General features: G+C 44.2%; 1 protein-coding gene across 5 annotated transcripts; it reads right to left on the minus strand.

Annotated features, from left to right (window-relative positions):
* Positions 1-710: 710 nt before the first annotated feature.
* On the minus strand, positions 711-19,752 carry igfn1.4 (immunoglobulin like and fibronectin type III domain containing 1, tandem duplicate 4). Of its 5 annotated transcripts, none has more exons than XM_030373622.1 (24): positions 19,601-19,743; positions 16,981-17,071; positions 15,635-15,667; positions 14,888-15,010; positions 13,506-13,645; positions 12,974-13,073; positions 12,810-12,885; positions 12,195-12,387; positions 11,577-11,690; positions 10,893-11,061; positions 10,222-10,494; positions 9,356-9,571; positions 7,855-7,926; positions 6,890-7,014; positions 6,653-6,797; positions 6,276-6,569; positions 5,568-5,870; positions 4,962-5,141; positions 4,661-4,789; positions 4,461-4,540; positions 4,008-4,200; positions 2,739-3,035; positions 1,353-1,679; positions 711-1,012 (listed from the first exon to the last, which is right to left on the minus strand). In XM_030373622.1, exons 2-24 carry the CDS (start codon positions 17,024-17,026, stop codon positions 1,008-1,010), a joined length of 3,633 nt encoding a protein of 1,210 aa, XP_030229482.1. In that variant the 5' UTR covers positions 17,027-17,071; positions 19,601-19,743; the 3' UTR covers positions 711-1,007. The 5 variants fall into 5 exon arrangements, with proteins under 5 accessions (XP_030229482.1, XP_030229484.1, XP_030229486.1 ...); XM_030373624.1 differs by having other exon boundaries at positions 16,981-17,068; positions 19,601-19,741; XM_030373626.1 differs by lacking the exon at positions 15,635-15,667 and having other exon boundaries at positions 16,981-17,068; positions 19,601-19,752.
* Between the last annotated feature and the right edge of the window lie 588 nt (positions 19,753-20,340).

The following is a 20,340-nucleotide window of genomic DNA, read 5'->3' on the forward strand; positions in this document are numbered from 1 at the left end:
CATTAAAGTGAGGAGAGTAAAGGGGGCACGCCATGAGCAAAAACATCAACATGACCTTTGACCCGAGACGCAACATACAGGAGGCAGACGTTTTATGGAACGTTAACACCCAAGGGAATTATTCCAATATACTCAGCGCTGCCTCTACCTCGTGTCAATCATCATGGTCAGACAGAGGGCTTTTCAGGGCGATCCGAAGACACGTCCGCAGCTCTGTCCAGATAGCTTAGCGGCGGTCATCTGGGTTGACTGGGTTCGTTCACTTTATTGAACTTTATTTTATACGTTAAATGTGTATGCCTTTTCATTAAATGCATTGAGATTATCCGTGTGGAACGTGGGTGCATTGGAAACATGTATTCTTCTGGTTCTGTTGCATAAGATGAAACATGGACTGATTCTATATTTGCCGCCCACCATCTCCTCATAGACTTAGACATTTATTTTTTATCGGTGGAGCTTGAATAGATATATTTGGAAAACCAATGAAATGCACACTTGGCTCACAAGGTTTGGGGATTTGGTGCGTGCCTGGTAACGCGAGCTTCGTAATGAACGCTGGCCGATGCTGGAAAGGCACTGAGTCAAGACCTAGCTATGGTCCGGTCACACAAAAACAATGCAGCACATCCAGATCTGAAATGTCACGCGCTAACTAAGGATGAGTAATGCTAAATGACTGGAGGCGTGAAAGAAACACAGCGGGAAAATGAGATGTCAATTTGTTGATTTATTGCAGTTCCCAAGGCTTTAAACAAACCAATTTTTCTGAGTATTAAACACAATCGAGAACAGTTAACGGACGTTTTGGTGCATATCTATGAAACAATTAAAGTTTTGAATTCATTCAGACGTATTGGTTTATATTACATTGAACAGTAAGTAAGCAGCAGGGGAAAGTCGATGGTTGGGTTCACAGGTACCTCATAAGACAAACACTACTGCACAGTATATGACAACATGAGCAATAACTTAATAATCTGCCACCCCCAGGTTCAGTCGACGGTTCATTCTGTGAAGAAAAAAGCACAGGGAAAAATAAGGTTGATGAATATGAATTGCATACATATACAATTCAGATCCGTATGAAATTACATTTATATTTAGGGCATTAAGCAGACGCTTTAATTTTTACTTACAATTACAAAGTACATTTGTCAGAAGAAGGAGAAACGATACATCGCTGTCGGAAGTTAGAACAGTAAGGATGTACATAGAACTAAGTGCCGAGCACTAACAATCGCTAGGTTAACCCATTCCCCGTATACTACACAAATAGCTAGGATAAGATGCTGCTACACAATGCTAAGCACTATTTTGAAGTGCAAGGACGTACAACATTAAAGCCAAACCTTTAACCACCAGTTTGGTGGTGCACTGCGCGTGGCCGAGGGGGTTTTCTGCCACGATCTTATACTCCCCTCCGTCCTGGGACCCCACCCTCAGGATGTACAGGGAGCACACGCCGAACGCGTTGGTGATGTAGTAGTGGTCGTCCGAGTTGATGCACACGTTGTTGAGGAACCAGGCGACGGAGGGCGTGGGGCAGCCCCGCACGGCGCACGTCATGTAGAGCTGGTAGCCCTTCGGCGGGCAGTGGACCTTCAGGGGGACCAGGATGGACGGAGGCCTCTCGAAGTTCACCTCCATGGAGCCGCAGCCGTTGGGCGCCAGGGGAACTGAAAGGAGCGGGGAGGAGGAGACGTGGATCACTTATTTAGGTTGTGCATCCTGCAACTGAATGTACACACTAGTTGTATGTTGTACGTCCTGGCACTTAATGTATGCACTAATTGAATGTTGTACGCCGTTGCATTTAAAAATAGTACTTAGCATCGTGTAGCGTTTTATCCTATAGCTATATTTGCTGTATATGGGGAATTGATTAACCTAGCGATTGTTAGTGCTCTGCACATGGTTCTATGAACCTCCTTACTGTACCGACAGCGGCATATTGTTTCTCCTTCTTCTGACAAATGTGCTTATTGTAAGTCGCTTTGGATAAAAGCATCTGATAAATGCCCGAAATGGAAATGTAGAGAAACTTGAAGCTAGGGCTGCTCCCTCGAAGCTCACCCCGTTCCACCTCCCGTAATGGAAATATCTTCAGCCTCTGCCTCAGATCACATTTTGTTATCTCACCAATTTAGATGCATTTTGTTGAACTGTACTGGCTCTGATGTCACATTTATGTACTTCCAGAAACAAAAATAATACACTAACCTTGCCGCCCTCCATTTCTGATTCCTAATAGCAACTCTGCTCTTCGTTCAGCGTTTTTTCTAAAAACTAGTTTGCAGCGGCTCCAATCTTGATTATGTGCTTTGATTGTTCTCTGCATAAGTTAACCCTAACATCTAAAGTTAAAATCAACTATTTATTTGAATGTTTTGCTGTGTTGAATGGGTCGGCTAAGCGCAGGAGGTAGAGCGGGCTGACTTGTAACCGGAAGGTTGGTTGCTAGTTCAAACCCCAGCTTCTCCTTGCTGTGGGTGTCGAGTTGTCCCTGATCAAAACACCTGACCCTAACTGCTCCCGACGAGCTGGTTGTCTCCTTGCATGGTGGACACCGCCGTCGGTGTGTGAATGTGTGTATGAGCTGTCGCTTTGCATAAAAGCATCTGCTAAATTCCCTAAATGTAAGAAAACAAAAATGTAAATGTGTTGTGCTTTAGGTTCAATCTAATACCCCCCCCCCCCCTGTTTCAGCAAACCCCCAAACAAACACCAACCCTCACCTCTGTCTCCGTTCACGCCCCACGTTGGCGAATCCGACGGGTCCGACAGGCCCATGTCGTTCTTGGCAAAGACCCGGAAGTGGTACTCTCTCCCGGGCTGAATGTTGACGGCGGTGTACGTGTGGCTGAAGAGGCGGTCCGCTATGTTCTTCCACACCCTGGTGCCGGACTCGTGCTCCGCCACCACGTAGTACAGCCGGTCGTCCAGCTCCTCGTCAGGGGACGGGCTCCAGGAGAGGAGCACCCGGCCCTGGACGGTCTGCTCGATGGCCACCGGCCCCGGGCTCTTGGGCTGGTCTGGGTGAGACGGATAATGAGGGAGATATCGAGCGCTTTCTTGATTGATTCATTCATTCCTGGGCGTGAAGGTCGGGTCTGAACAGTGATTTAGTTGACTACTACTTCTGCTCACCATAGTGTGTTCAGTTATTTATTCTATGGGTGGGTTTGAGGCGATGAGTGGCCTGTCATCTTTAATCTTAAATGTATTTGATGCTTCTTCCTTTCATGCAAAGGCAGGCCATTATTTCCGATTGTATGCGTTTGACTATTTCTCTTTCGACGATAACAACCTTGTGTGTACACCTGATCTACTTCTATAACCGGTATCTTTTATGAAGTCAAATTCCAACTTTCCTGTTTTCCATTCTTAAAGGTTGGGTATGGAATTCTAATTTTTGGCAAATTTTTGCAAAATTACTTGAAATCCTTATCATAACCCACTTACAGCCGCTGAGTTAGAAGTACTGACATGAAAATTAAACAAGTCAATCATCTGTGGAACGGGCAGGGCTCGAAAAACTCCCGCCAATGATTTCCAGACCCACCGAGTGGCATTGGACAGTAAGTACGTCATCAAACGGTCGTACTGCACTCCCCCTCCCCTGCGCGACCCCTTCGTGCACGTACTCAAAGCTCGTGACCCAGAGCAAGCTTCTGTTTGTTGTTATCCTGCGGTAGCTACTGGAGCTAGCTAACTAGCTAATGGCTCGCTCTCGGCGCATCTGTGTTCGCTCGTGCATGATTGCGCGTCCATGTACTTGGAATGGGTGGAGTCAGCGTTGAAGGAGAGGGGGTAGGACCATTTGAGTTGTGGGTTTTCAAAATCTGCTGGTGTTTCGCAAATCCCATACCCAACCTTTAAATAGGGACCGCAGCCTTCAGACTTAGTGAAGGGCTCCCTTGTGAGTTGTTCGACCAAATATCAAAAATTCCTCTGCTTGGGTCACGCAAAGCAATCCTGGGGTAGATGTGTGTTTCTGTCCTTACCTGTGACTCTGACCTCCACGTCAAACATAGCATCCCCCACTGAGTTCTTGGCTATGATGGTATAGATGGCTGAGTCGCTGCGTTTCGACGAGGGAATCACCAGCGTGGACGTTCCTTCGGTGTTGACGACGTTAACCCAGGGAGAAATCTTCTCGTTGTCCCTCAACCAGGTGATCTCCGGAGGAGGTTCACCCTGTAGAATAGAAACGGAAGGAGCTGGAGAATATGAGACTAGCAATTCAAACACACGAGTAAAGTTGTTTCTCGTTCTTCAGACAAACATACTTATTGTAAGTCGCTTCGTATGAAAAGCGTTGATTTATTAGAATAACATGTGCAGCCTTATCCTAACTCCCCTTTTTTGTAGTTTGTGTTTAAAGCAAAGTTAAAATCTAAACTTGTTATCGGTAAAACCTTTAAATATCATTTCAGTAGAAGTATTCCATGCCATACCTCGTAATTGACTTTCACTCGCACAGAATTCCCGGCTCGGACCACGATGAAGTCCTCGGGGTCTTTAAAGCGAGGCCTCACTAGATAAATCCAAATCCAAACAAACAACCTTTTAAAACAAAACGTCAACCGGTGGGGAATCGCTGGCGTTTATTCAGGCTGATGCCTTCCAGCCCACTTGAACGCTGGTGTGAACTTACTATTGGGATTCTTGGCACACACCATCGCAGAAGGGGGGCTCGGATCTCCGGCCCCGGACTCATTAATGGCTGCCACTCTGAACTCGTACTCGGCCCCCTCCGTGACATCCTTAACCGCGTAGCTAAGAGCTGACGACGGAGGGCATGGTTGGGGAAGAAAAAAAGATAAATATACTTTACACAACCGCAAGTTTCTTCCTAGAGCTGTCTTTTAAAAAATGTAAGCTAAACTGAACCAAAATAGTTCATCAGTTTTTCAGCCAATGGACTCGGAGGTAGCCAAGCCCTTCGGGCGACGAACCTTCGATAGGCTCGTTAAGGGGGTTCAGGACGACCCACGAGTGCGTGTCCTTCTTGCGTTTCTCCAGCTGGTAGCCGATGATTGGCACCCCCCGGTCGTTCTCCGGGGGCGTCCAGGTCAGGGTGATGCAGGTCTTCGAGGCACTGACCACGGTGGGGGCCCCCGGGGGCCCTGATAAGACTGGAGGAGCGATGGGATAATGATCATGAAAATTAGACTGATTTCAATATTCCAGCTCTGGATTATGCATGCGAGTATGTAGTGGTAAAAAAAGAAAAAAGGCATTCAGCTCGATGTAGTATCCAATGTTTTTTTAGTTTTGGAGCCAGGACATGAATACGTCTTAGGCATGTCCGTAGACAGCTATGAGGTTTGGACCTCGGTAACCTTTCTAGAGCTAGAAATATAATTAGAAACTGAATACAACTGTACACGAAATCAGTGGTTGAGTACACTGATTTCTCCCCCCCCCCCCCCCCCCCCAAACAAAACTAAACCCCCAAACCTGAAGCCTCAGTTCCTTCTGGACCGACCGCAGGGTTCCAGCCGGTTAACTCCATGAAGATTCCTAACCAGTCGTCGCCGTCTCCACCTGTGTCTACTCACTCAGCACGCCGGCCATGATGCTGTCTGTGGTCTCCAGGGCGTCGCTCTGCCCCTGAGGGTTCTGGGCGAAGATCCTGTAGTTGTATCTCTTGCCGTGGGCCACGTTGCGGTCCCGGTAGGCCGTCTTGTCGGCGGAGACATCCCCTTGCACGGCCCACAGGCCCTGGCCCGCCTGCTGCCGCTCGATGATGTAGTTGGTGACGGCCGAGCCGCCGTCGTCGGTGGGCGGCTTCCAGGCGATCTCGATCAGAGACGAAGTGGTCTCCACCAGTTCCACCGGGCCGTCCGGGGGGCCGGGCCGGTCTGTGGGGAGGAGAACGCCGTGTTTATGATCCTGATAGGTTAAACATGAGTGCAATGCAAATGGTGCCTAGACTCTGCGTAGCCTCCCGCCTTATCCCCCCCACAACCCTCTTACGTACTTGTTGTATGTTGTACGTCCTTGCACAAATAGCCCTTTGTGTAGCATCTTATCCTGGCTATCTTGTTGTATACGGGGAATGGGTTAACCTAGCGATTGTTAGTACTTGGCACTTGGTTCTATGGACATCCTTACTGTACCAACAGCGATATGTTGTTGTTTCTCTTTGTCCTGACAAATGGACTTAATGTAAGTCGCTTTGGGTACAATTTTCTGCTAAATTTTCATGTAAAAGTGCCACGTATCAAATTGTCTGTCGATTTACTTGGCCTCCGACGGGGCAGTACCTAAAACAATCAGGTTGGATTTGGCCTCCACGGCCCCGAAGGGGTTCTGCAGTTGGATGGTGATGCCGCTGGTGTCGCTCCTCAGGCAGTCTCTGAGCAACAGGCGGCTGTGGTTGGACTCCTTCACGATCTTGGACCCGGCTCCGTCCTTCAACTCCACGCCGTCCTTAAACCACCTAACCACCAGGCCATCCTGGGGCGGGTAGGGCATCTTGAAGGCGGCGTTCTGCCCCACGCGGATGATGACGGGCCTGGAGAACTTATGGAGATCGTCGGGGTCAAACACGGGCACGTCTGTCAGGGACACAGAGCATAGGGTGGTGACTACATCGCCAGTCGCTTGGTGTATTTGGCGGGGATTGTAAGTGAAGCTGTACCTCCGACGGTGAGCTTTCCCTTCGTGCTGTGCTCTCCCGCGACGAAGCTGTACATCGCGGTGTCGTCGTCTCCGCACTTCAGGACTGTCAGTTTATGACAGAGTCCGTCTTGGCTGATGCGGTATCCTCTAGATTTGGCAGTCAACTTGTGAAATGAGAAAAAAGGTGAGAGTCTATTAGATGGATGTGTCAACACCAGCCAGATGCATACCATGTGGGTGGGAAGTTCAGGTGTACCTGCTCTCCATCTTTGAACCAGGTTCCGTCACACACCGTAAGCGTGTTAACGATAAACTCTGTCTGCTTGTCACGGAGGGCATAAATATCTCCAAGTCCACTCTTTATCCCAGTCTCTACAGTAACTGTAGATAAAAGTGAAGTTAGTAAGAAGTTCATGTTTTATAACAAGCACTGTACAAATAGGGTTTTAGATTGTGATCTATTACATTGATCACAATCGTCTAGTACAATGATATTTTGTACAAAATGTTGAATCGCAAGCAAGGACAAGCATCAAGCATACAGGTTTACACTGGAAATATATCGGAACACAAGGTCCTTCGGAGAATACATCAGACTTTTGTACTGTCCGATGTATTGGAGTTCTGTCCGATGTTCCAGGGATGACGCCACAAAGCAAAAATGTTTGTTTTGCGACGGTATTAAATTAGAGGTTAAAACAGCCACAAAACAAGTTTTGATTTGAGGCTGTATTAAATCAGAGGTTAATAAGGGGGAAGTTATTAGCCATATTTTAATTCTAAAAGGAAAAGAGAACAATTAATATGATTATTATTATTATTTTTTTAGTACTTTTAGCCCTCAGGAAATACATCGGTAAACAAGGTCTTTCGGAGATTACATCAGACTACTGTCTGATTGTATCAGACTACTGTCTGAATTCCGATTTATCTGAGTTCTATCCGATGTACCAAGCATGAAGCCAAAAAATATAAATGTTTTTGTTTTGTGGGGGTATTAAATCAGAGGTTAATACAGCCACAAAACAAAAAAGTTAACATTTCTAAAGTATTTTAAAGTATTAAATTAGAGGTTAATAAGGGGGAAGTTATTAGCCATATTTATATTCTAAAAGCAAAAGACAACTGAATTATATGATTATTATTTTTTAGTATTTTTGTTTGATAAACCTGGAAAAGCACAACTTTTAGTATTACAGTATTCATGTGGCTCCGTCTTACCAGCCTTACTGGTACCTGAATGAGTAATGCCTTGCTCAAGCATTTCCCCACCAGCTCGCCCGTCTGTGAATCCTACCGGTGGACAACAAGTCATGGGCCACACTGCCTTGGATATTCAACTATAAATAAATACTTAATCCATATTTGAGTCGGCCAAAGTCTAATCCAATTCCTTGAGGGTTCTCTCTACCTCTAACTGCATCAAATCCAACCGGACCCGATTCACATAGCCATTGAGACCAAATAAATATTTATTCTTTTTATTTATTTACTTACTTAAAATCTATTTCTACTAATAAACATTATGATACATGAAGAACTGTCTAGATGGCTGGCATGTGAAGGATTTGAAGAATGCTGTTATTGACATAATAGAAAAATGACAATAAATATCAGTCAGAATGTGTTGAAATTGAAATTGTAAATCCCATTTACATCATATATATATATATATACATACGCAAACCAATTTTAACGGCGTTAATTTCTTCATCACACGATTAACGCAATTCTTTTATTAAAAAAAGGAATGATGAAGATTAAAATGAGAACAATTAATGGGACAAAGAAATCAAGGGATATTTAGCATAGAAAAAACATTTGTGATTAATCGCGATTGTTCGCGATTAATCGTGAGTTAACTATGACATTAATGCGATTGATCGCGATTAATTATTTTAATCGCTTGACAGCACTAATATATATATATATATATATATATATATATATATATATATATATATATATATATATATATAAATAAAAACTATGTAACATGAGGGCTTAACCTGTCCAACCAACAGGGCGTTGTTCACACTCCTTTGATAAGACCACCTGGCGGTACATTTCAACCCCTCATGGCCTGTTCTGTAATTGTCTAATACCATGGTCTCACAGGGTCTAATCTCATGGCCTTTTCTCACGGTTTAATACCATGTTCTAAGAGGGCCTTTTCTCATGGTCTGTTCTCACGGTCTGATACCATGGTTTCCCGGGGTCTATTCTCATGGCCTGTTCTCAGTCTGATAACCATGGTCTGTTCTCAGTCTGATATCATGGTCCCACAGTATCCATTCTCCTGGTCTGTTCTCATGGTCTGTTCTCGTTGTCTGTTCTCAGTCTGTTCTCGGTCTGATATCATGTTCTGTTCTCAGTCTGATATCATGGTCTAACAGGGTCTGTTCTCATGGTCTGTTCTCGTTGTCTGTTCTCAGTCTGTTCTCGGTCTGATATCATGTTCTGTTCTCAGTCTGATATCATGGTCTAACAGGGTCTGTTCTCATGGTCTGTTCTCGTTTTCTGTTCTCAGTCTGATATCATGGTCTGTTCTCAGTCTATCATGGTCTGTTCTCAGTCTGATATCATGGTCTAACAGGGTCTGTTCTCATGGTCTGTGTTCATGGTCTGTGTTCATGGTCTCACACTATCCATTTTCATGACCTGTTCTCATGGCCTGTCCTCATGGTCTCATAGGGTCTACCACCACAGCCTTCGCTCTTACCTGGAACAGCTTCCACAGGTGGAGGTTCGGCGGCCGCGGTGACAGCAGCCTCCACGGCCTCCTTTACCTTGGCAGCCTTTATCTCGGTGATCTCCTCCCTGACTTTGACCAGCTTCTCCTGCTGCTGCTGGGCGATCTGGGCCAGGTTCGCCCCCGAGCCCCCGGCCCGGGTGGTCTTCCTCTCCGCCGGCTTGCCCTTCTTCGCGTCTTTGTCAGCTGTCAAAAGAATCGAGGGTGTCGGATAGGTGCGGGTCGAGAATCCTCACGCACCAGTGCATCGTTACATCGTTACGTCATTACGTCCATCGTGTGCGAGGCCGTAGCCACGGTTTAGAAATCAGTGAGGTCCAGAATTTTTGCTTTTCTTTAAATGGAGCTTATTTACTGCACTTTTGGACGAGCAGAACTCGTCCCAAAGTGCCACCCACAAACACAACCCGAGCTATACACTACACACAAACTCTATCTATAATTAAATAGATACAGGGGGACTTTATTGTAGTGAAGGGGATATTATTATATTTTGTGTGTGCATAATGTTAATGTATTCAACTCCAGATTATACTGTTATGCATCGCCTGTTAGTTTATATATATATATATATATATATGTATGTATGTATGTATGTATGTATGTATGTATGTATATGTAAAATTTGAAAAAATGTATATATATATTTGAAAAAATAAATATATATATATATATATATATATATATATATATATATATATATTTTCTTTTTAGTAAATTATTACCGAGGTCCGGACCTCAATGACCTTATAGCCGGTTACGGCCATGAGGGCTATCGGTTGTATCAGTGTTTACAGGGCTAACAGTTCCTCTGTAGGAAACACGATCACACGTACGTTCGACGAGAAGCCAGGCGTTGCAGGACTTGATGCCGGCCCAGGCGGAGTAGATGCCCTTGTCCACCACCATACAGTCCTTCACCACGAGGCGGTGGATCAGCTTGTCCTCCGACACCTCGATGTCGTACTTGTCGCCCATCTCCAGCGGCTGGTTTTTACCGAACCACAGGATCTTGGAGAAGGGGTTGGACAGGACGGCCTCAAACACGGCGTCCTGCCGCTCGGTCGCGGTCACTTCCTGTATTTTCACCAAGAACTCGATCGGTGGGACTGTAGAGTTGAAAAAAAGTTTCCGAGTCAGCATTTGAATTACAATCTCAAGTGTATATGTGCAGCAATATTTGTATGATACCTAAAATATCGTTAGCCTCATAGCATATCAGTCCTATTTTTGCCAAATTATGATATCTAGCCAAACTCTACTCTCCTTACGCTGCTGATATACTGTGCCTCATTGAATATATCCTAAGCCAATCAGAGTGCTTTTAACGTTACATAATCAGTCTCTGCCTCAGTCAACTATTTGATTTAGGCATTTTTTACGCTAAATACAAGATGAACCTTCCAATGTGACTTAGCATAGCAATTATGTTATGAGACCAACGATATTGAACATCACACTCATTTGTCGTGGCAACGTGTTTTGTGGACGCCCGTTTGATCCGTACTTTTAAACTCGGTGGAGAAGACGTTGACTCCCTCCACGTCGATCTGGTACAGCCCGGCGTCGTCCGGCATGAGGTCCTTGATGCTGAAGATGTACTTCTTGCCCGTCAGATTCAGAGTGTGCTTCATCTTGTCTCCCAGCTCCTTGGTGTAGGGAACCATCTGACCGTCCTAAAGCAGAGCAAAATGGCCTAGCTGAAAATGGTAAAAGGACTACATTTATACAGCGCTTTTCTAACCAGTGGCCGCTCATTGCGTTAATATTGCCCCACATTCACCCATTCATGCACACATTCACACACCGACAGCGGTGTCAACCATTCAAGGCGACAGCCAGCTCGTCGGGAGAAGTTTTAGGGTGAGGTGTCTTGCTCAGGGACACCTCAAAACTCGGCTAGGTAGAGCCGGGGATCAAACTAGCAACCTTCCGGTTACCAGCCAACCCGCCTTACCTCTTGAGCCTCATGCCGCCCAGCTGTATCACAATGTACCGGGGTAAGGCTGGCACTCTGAGCCTTAGTAGCTGTATTTAAATGTAGTTCATGAATAGATGGCCTGTGAAGCTCTTTGAAACTGTACCTGTGATAAAGGGCTATCCAAGTAAAATGTGATTGAATTTTATGGTTATATTTAACTCCGAGCGTCTACCCACTTCAAGGCGGTGGGTGTCTTTGTTTGAGACCAACCTTGTAGAGGAATATCCGGCTGCTGGGTTCGATGAGGTCCAGATCGATTTCAAGAGACGCTGTTCCATCCCCGGCCACTTCAATAGGCTTCAGATTGCTGATGCTTTTAACAAACTGTATTGATTTAAAGAGGGAGTCTTATATCATATCAATACATACGAACAGCAAGACGGCAAAAACAATGGACATTTTCGAAAGGGGGGACTCACTCACTCACTCACTCACTCACTCCTCCACTCACTCAATCACTCACACACTCACTCCTCTACTCACCCACTCACTCACTTAATAACTCACTCACTCACTCACTCACTCCTCTACTCACCCACTCACTCACCCACTCACTCAATCAATCACTCACTCATCACTCACTCACTTCTTCCACCCAATCACTCCTCCACTCACTCACTCCTCCACTCACTCACTCACTCACTCCTTCACTCACTCCTCCACTCACTCACTCCTCCACTCACTCCTCAATTCACTCACTCACTCCTCAACTCACTCACTCCTCAACTCACTCACTCCTCCACTCACTCCTCCACTCACTCACTCCTTCACTCACTCACTCCTTCACTCACTCACTCCTTCACTCACTCACTCAAACAGTGGACATACCTCTGCCTGCTCCTCCTTTCTCTCCTTCTTCATCTCGTTGAGCTTCTTCAGCATCCAGCGGAAGTCTGTGATTCCAAACTCTGCGCAGATGCGATCATAGTCCTTCTTATCCGCGCTCAACAGAAGCTCCCAGAACTTGGGGTCTATCTCTCCTTCTTTCCTCTCCACTGCCTCCTTTTTCGGCCGAACCTTACTGGATAATGTAGAGAGGGATGGCAAAATTAGGATGCTGATTACATTTGCATAAATTTGTCAGAAGAAAGAGAAACAACAATGTAGCGCTGATGGTACAGTATGGATTTTCATAGAACCAAGTGCCAAGTACTAACCATCACTACGTTAACCCATTCCCTGTATACAACAAAGATAGCTGGGATAAGATGGTAAAAAGTGCTAAGCACTGTTTTTAAGTGCAAGGACTTACAACATACAATAAGTGTGTACATTAATTCAAGTAAATTAACAACCCAATTAAGTGAAATGAGCAGGAATTGGTACATGAGTAAGTACAAATGATGCCATTTTATAATAATATTATAATAATAATGGTGAAACACATTATCATGCTGATATGATATACAACTGGACACAGCGATACAGTACAGTCTAGATCACCTTTTCCTTTTAAGCACAGTAGAAAAGTTTTCTACAGGTGCGGCAGCTGGTTTGGCTTTGTTCTTGTTGAAGCCGACTGAAGGCAGAAAAGGTCATTGTTATTCGAATGGCATCTAGGAGACGTGTCGCCATTAATACTGTACCCGTTACACTTATTTGTTTACCTTCGATTACGTTCAGCACCACCGTTACCACTGCCCTCCCATGTTCGTTAACGGCGAAGCATTTGTATGTGTCTGCTTGATCGGGCGAGACGTTGACCATCTGAACGTTCAGAGAAAATAAAGAAGTATGTTAATAGGGTTTTATTGGATGGGCTTCAAAGATCTGTATATGTGACATTTTCTGACGGAATGTCTAATAAGTGCCATGAATCATTTATTAGAAATATGATTGAATGCCTAGCGTTTCCTTCAGACTTATATTGAGTGTAACGTGAAGTGGCCTTGAGGTTAATAACGAGCGACAGGGAAGTTATACTTCACAGAAGTCCCCAATCAACTTCTACTTTGAACGTTTTTCGGTCAAAGTCATAGTTGTTCGACGTCATTGAGTCTCTGCCACTCATGCAGGGTTTCTCACCCTGGTGGATCTCCATCTGCTCCTCACTGAGCTATATTTGTTTTCCTTAATGCCTACGACCGTCCCGCATGCCATATGGCGTCGTAAAGACACTCGATAGACCCTATCACTTACCTCAAACGTGTGCTCATCGGTGACAGGGTCGTATTTAGTCTGGTACCTCGCGGGGTCCGACACGTCGCCGTTATTTCTGCTCCACGTCACCGTGGGCTTGGGCTCGCCGTTGACGATGGCCTTGAAGAATGCAAATTTACCTGTTGGAGTCACGGGAGGCAGACCCGGGATCAGATATAGATTTACATTCAGGGCATTGAGCGGACGCTTTTATCCAAAGAGACCTACTATAAGTAAATTTGTCAGCAGAAGGAGAAACAACAATATAGCTCTGTCGGTACAGTAAGTATGTTCATAGAACCAAGTGCCAAGCACTTACAATCACTAGGTTAAACCATTCCCCCTATACAACAAAGATAGCTAGGATAAGATGCTCCATGATGCTAAGTACTATTTTTAAGTGCAAGGACGTATAACATACAATAAGTGTGTACATTAAGTGTCAGGACGTACAACATACAATAAGTGGGTACATTAAGTGTCAGGACGTACAACATAAAAGTGAGTACATTAAGTGTCAGGACGTACAACATACAACAAGTGCGTAAGAGGGTTGTGGGGGGATAAGGACGGAGGCTATGCAGAGTTTAGATGAACTTTGAACAAGTGAGTCTTGACTCTTTTGCGGAAGATCAGCCTCTTCATCTGATATTCACGATCAGAAACATGATCGTGTGGATGAAGCAGTCTGCAACGAGGATACAGCCTCTCCATGGGAATTCTATGTGTTAATAGGCTGTCGCAGACCCTTGGATTAACCCGTTTTATTCATACAAGGTAATATGGTTACATTCGGCTGCAGCGGGGTGACAAGGCGTGATCATTAACACTACTAAATAATATTGAAACATCATAAACAACATCGCTCATTTGTCACTCATTCACAACAACGGTGCTAGCTTAAAATATATGTGTCACAGAGTCGCCATGGGTCGTAACCGTGGTAACACCTTCCTTCCTTCCTTGAACTCTCAGCCCCTAACACATTTTTCTTTAATCTGATAATAACCGACTTTGGGCTGAAACAGGTGGTTGGCTTAAACCGCCATACTAAAACTGAATCTCAACCGCTTATGGTATCCCTCCCTGTGGAAGAATTTGTTATTATCATGATACAGCACAAGTCAAATTGTGTGCTCTTTAATATATATATATATATATGTATATATATCTGTATGACTTGGCAATCTGCTGGTTGTTGACGCTCAAGACCAGAATCTTGTGCTCCCTTAGTTCTTGGCCTTAGATTAACCCTTGCAGCTTGCACCCTTTGTTGTTCTCCACGATGGCTGCCTCGGCAAAATTGATGACAACAGGTTCAGAGACCTACCTTATGACCAGATGGACCGACCCAACCGAACAGACCAGGTTATCAGACCTACCTTCCTGGATGGTCAGTGCGATGGGCTTGCGGGTGAAGTCAGGGTGGTTCTGTCCCTCTGGTATCGTCTCCACGTACTGTGTGATCATCACCCCGGGCACCCTGGACTTCTTCTTGATGCCCACTGGACAGAACACAAGGAAACATAGTGAGGAAGAACGGCTGCTGAAAGGCGACTAACTCATCCAGTCAGCATCGCTGTGGATTTGATTGTGTTTCAGATTGAGAATAATTGATCCAGATTAAAGAGATGCTCACACTTGTCATGCTAAAAGCTATTCTAATACCCAAGGTGGTATTAGAGTCTTTGTTATGTATTGATCTATGTATGATATAGATTTATATACAAATTTATTTATCTTTTGATCTGAGCATTTTTCAGTTAAGTACTGAAAAATGCTTTTCAGTTATTTTCTTGGATGCTTTTATCGAAGGCGCAAAATATTATGGAGTGAATACAGACACTCGGGGGTGACTGTATTAACTCTCAAGGGTGCTACCAGGTAGACTGAGTAAGTTGGGATTCAAACCCAGAACCTTTCCGCCAGGGGGTTGGAACATCTAAGCCCATAGGCAAAGGGCTTAGATACTTCAAATTCATACATTAATCAGATATGTAGATGCCATCACCTATATACCTGTGTACGCAAACAGAACCGTACTGGTGTTTGAACAGGACTTCATCCTGTTTTGTTTAATGGTTCATGCCCAACAGTTCAGTTGAAAACCGCGGTTCCCCTAAGCCTACCTTCGCTACCATCAAAACCGTCACCAGCTGGATCTGATGAAGCACAGTTTGGTCATGAACAACAACAAGAAGTGTGGACTCGACAGGAAAACAAGAGCAGCAAGAAGCTAATAAAAACTCAAATCAGTAATGAGAAGTGTGGACTCTACAGCAAAAAACAAGATCAACACAAAGCTAATATACACTCAAATCAGTAATGTAATGTAAAACTAAATGGCAACAAGATGTTGCTCTAAAGTTGGCATACCTCGTATTTATTTAAAATGTTTGAAACAGTTTACACTCCCCAGTACATTTATTTGTTTTTGATTGGCAGCCTGCTGTGGTTATTCTACATTTGCAATATATTGGAACTGAGCATTTATTTATTTTTATGTAGCAGAACCTGAGGCACTTAACTCCTCCTTGAAACCTGATTACCAGGGGACGTGAAAGTGGGACAGTTTAGTTTTCCGTCTCAATTGTTTTATTGCACTTTTGATTCATGGTGTTGTTCAATGCATTGTGTACAGAACCATGGAGAACAACAGAAAACGGTAAATTGAGGCTTATTACAGCTGTGTTCCCTTGTTGGCTACGATCTGACCACCATGACATTAAATGTCATACAGACATTCACAGAAATAAAGTGTGTTTGGCCCTGGTTCATTTCGTTGAATAAATAATCTTGCCACATATTTAATTTTCTCATTTCAACATCCCTCCCCATAGGGTATGTCTCTCTCTGTCTCTGTCTCTGTCTCTCTCACCTTTTCTTTCTCACTTTCACCTTCTCTCCCTCTTCCCCTCGCCCCTCTCTTTCTCTCACACTCTTTCTTTATCTTTTATCTTTCCTTCTCTCTCCCTTTCTTCAGAAGATCTTCAGGAGTACAGGACGTTGCACATATCTTCTCATAAGCATTGTCTACACACACGTTTCGAAGCTCTCTGCTATATAATTTTTGCAAAGAGAAACGTTTACTTTGTTGAAACAGGCGCGAATGCTTCAACAAGAGGTAAAAAACCAAGTACATTCAACCTAGACTGACAAACATTCATAGAATCAGATCCTTCTCGTGTGTAAACAGGGCCATGGTGAGGAATCAATCATTACACACTCCTACCATCGAGAGAGTCCGTGTAGTAAACAAGCCGTAAGCTAGATAATAACTTGGAACTCCAACATTAGTGTCCCTCCTTAATGACTTCCGAGCTTCATCAGGCTTTTATTAAACTAGGATTGCATTGTTTGATTCTAATAACCAATACTACTGAGCCTGGCAGAAGGAGCTTTATCCACCAAGAGAAAATATAAACTAATAATACTGGGGACGTGAGTGAAGCTAGAGGGGAAGTTGGGTGCCTACCTTGGCCAGTGGCCGTCCCAATGGCCTCCTGGGACTTTTTCATCATCTTGGCTTCCGTAGACGCTGGGAGGAATCAGAAATGTCGTCTCTGCTGCAACAAGTGAAAGAGGAGAAAGGAAAATATTGATATGAGCAAGCTCAAATGCCAAGAGCATTTCAGAAAGTCATATCGTTGTTTCTGAAGATGTGAAAATACTCTTACACTATTTGTAAGGCTAGTCTACATCCAAAGCTATGCAAGGTTATCTGCCTATGTCTTTAGGATTGCCATTGTAAATGCTATTCATAATGCTAGATGCACTGCATATATATATTCATAGATATTTTCCACACACACACACACACACACACGTGCACACACACACACACACACACACACACACACACACACACACACACACACACACACACACACACACGGACACGCACTCATGAATTCCCACACACAAATACACAAACTCTAGGCATGCAGACTTCACACACACGCATACACAATCATGAATTAAGACACACAAATACACAAACTCCAGGCACGCAGACTTCACACACACACACACACACGCACACGCACACCTCCTGATCCATTGCCACTGGGTGTCTTTTATCTCATCTCTTGAACATCTTGTATCATACAGTTTACAGTGTATGAAATGTCGACCAGAATACTGTACATCTCTCCTTTTTTATGAGCCACTCTGGACTATAATTTATCGCTGGCCGTAATGTTTAAGGCACACTTCACTCTGCAATTCGCTGACTGGCAGACGCTCCGAAAATAAAATATCATTAAAGTCCAATTCAACGTTTGACACTTGACCTGTTATCATAACCTTTGACGGAAATGGATTTAAACGTTAAAAATATTTCCGCATTGGCGAAGACGTCTACTTTCTTAATGATCTTGTGTGTTCTGATGCCAGTCTACACGAGGTGTCCTCAAGTTTACATTGCAATGTTTCATTACCCCGTTTAGATTGCGAAATTGATAGTGATGGATGGCACTTTTTAAAAATAGATTGATTAGGTACTTTTTCGGAGTAGAAAATCCCAGGGCTTAAAAAGGGCACATAGAAAAGGTCACTACTATTAGTATACTCAGAGTTTAATCGCCTAGAAACTTTACGTTTCGTTTCGCGGTCTGAATATCTGAGTTAAGGTTTCAGGAGCTGAGCGAGACGTGTCCGGTGGGGTGGTGACGGTTGGTTAGGGTGGGGGGGTAGGGGGGTTAGGTCTTGAGCGCTGTGCTGCAGGTTGGGATCATATGGGTGCCGGCGAGGGACACACTAGTCATCTGGCAATGGAGTCATGCCAACGATGTCGGGAGGGAATTTGTCGTTGACAAGGTTTGTTCAGTCTCTCCTCTTAATCTAGACCTCTAGAGCCCAGCTAAGAGGACTCAAACGCACAGGCCTATCCTACAAGGGGGCATTAAACATTGCATTGTGTAAGGTTCAGTCATTGCTCTCCTTAGTGTCCTTGTTCCCAAGAAATGTTCGTCAGCATTTTTGCTGCTTTGCCTCTGTTTCGTTTTGGTTTGACCTTACATGACATTTTAACTTTTGGAAGCAAACAAAGCAAAAACAACACAAAGCAAAAAGAAATGGTGAGAAAACATATAAAAAATGCATGTGCTCCAATCCATTCCCCTAAATTCTTCCCCCAGGCTGCAGAGGAACAACCTCAGTCAAAGGACTTTCAGGGCTGATGATAATGTTGGACTGTTAAATGACGGACACCTGAAGGTCACATGTCCCATTGAGCTGTGATCGTTTCATCACTTGTGCCGTTGCGTGTCAAATTTTTCTTCCTTCGTTAGTTATGGCAGGACAGGTGCGATGATATAGAATGGATCATTGCATTAATGAATCCCTTGACTTTGAATGCATTAAACGCATTTTCTTAGCATAAAATGTAATAAATAATTGCATTGACAGTGACAGTGTCGGGAGGTCTTTGGGTTAGCTTTAAGAATGTGGCGTTTGCTCCAGCATGCAGCTGCTGCTAATGCTACCGACCGGTTGCTTAGATGATCAGTTTTGACACATAGCTCCGACGCGGTATCCCCGGTAACCCAGCCCAGCATCATAAAAAATGATGGGCTGGGGCAGATCTCTGCTATATGTAGCTGCTGGAACTGCCCGCAGTAAAGGATGCCTGCTTATGGTCTCTTGAGTTTCTGATTGACATGCATTCGCACTTGTAGAATATATCAATACAATTCAATTTCAGTAATGGTTGGATTACAGATCAGAGGGTGAGTCTCCCGCGATCTTTACCATACTGGTTAATAAACAAAAAATGTTTTGAAGAGCTGGAAGCTGAAATCGACCGCTACTCTAACCAAAACTTTAAAACCATTCTTGAGACCAAACATTTAGACTTAAAAAGAAAAAGCAGAGCAAATTTTCCCCAAGCTGGCAGTTCAATAGAAATAATCCATATAAATGGACACAAAAATCAAATATCACAACCTAACTATCTTCCAACGGTATCCTTGGACTTGATGTCGAAACCGGACGGCTCTCAAGATGTAGAGGCAGCCTATATTCCAATACGGGACGGCTGAAACCACAGAAAAGCCCCCTTCCACCCCGGATGAGAGGAAGAGGGTCAGACCTACCTCAGCACTCGGCTCCTGAGCTTCGGTGGTGGTGGTGCCGCTACTCAGTTCGGTACAGGAGTGTCACCTCCCTCTCTGCTCGACAAGCTAATAAATACTGGAATGCCAGGGATTCTACTACCGGCGTTTTGATTCCTTGGACCTTAGTCATGGTACCATGTTGGTGTGGGGCTCAGACCTCTCCAGGGGGGGGGGGGGGGGGGATGGGGAGCGGCTTCTGCAGATAAAAGACTTGTTATTTTTCTTCAAATTCGTCCTCTGTCGAAATGAACGACCGACGTAAAAGAGAGTTGAGCTCTGACTCCAACCCAGTAAGATTCTTTATTAATTCATGCACCATCTCAAAGCTGAGACAGCTAAATGCCTCTCACGTCAGCTTTATCGCTCATATGTCTTCACTTTTGTGTCTAAAATACGTTTAGCACTCACACGTTTAGCCTTGAAAATGTCATGACGGAATATTTAAATAACAATGAAATAATCCAAATATCTGATAGAAAATGTACGCAAAGTTGGTGTTCCTTGGATCCTATGTCTCTCAATAACATTATTATTCGAAGTCACAAATGTCATATCACAATTGTGAATGCCAGCACTATAAATAGATCATGAATACATATTTGGCATATTTAACTTCACACACACACGCACACTGTACAAAGGGGACAAAGAAATGCCATATTTGATACGTCACTAAAATAACATGCCGTTGACACAAGCTAAAATTACAAGGTGTTTAT

The sequence above is a fragment of the Gadus morhua genome, chromosome 13, assembly GCF_902167405.1.
Source record: "Gadus morhua chromosome 13, gadMor3.0, whole genome shotgun sequence".
Lineage (NCBI taxonomy): Eukaryota > Metazoa > Chordata > Actinopteri > Gadiformes > Gadidae > Gadus > Gadus morhua.

What these genes read in the sequence shown, in the direction of transcription:
- igfn1.4 (XM_030373622.1), bottom strand. Translation starts at nt 17,026, where the DNA reads ATGATGAAAAAGTCCCAGGAGGCCATTGGGACGGCCACTGGCCAAG. An exon ending in CGGTTTTGATGGTAGCGAAG is followed by an intron (nt 15,011 to 15,634) that starts GTAGGCTTAGGG and finishes TGTTCTGTCCAG; the next exon opens with TGGGCATCAAGAAGAAGTCC. An exon ending in GGTGCTGAACGTAATCGAAG is followed by an intron (nt 12,886 to 12,973) that starts GTAAACAAATAA and finishes TTCTGCCTTCAG; the next exon opens with TCGGCTTCAACAAGAACAAA.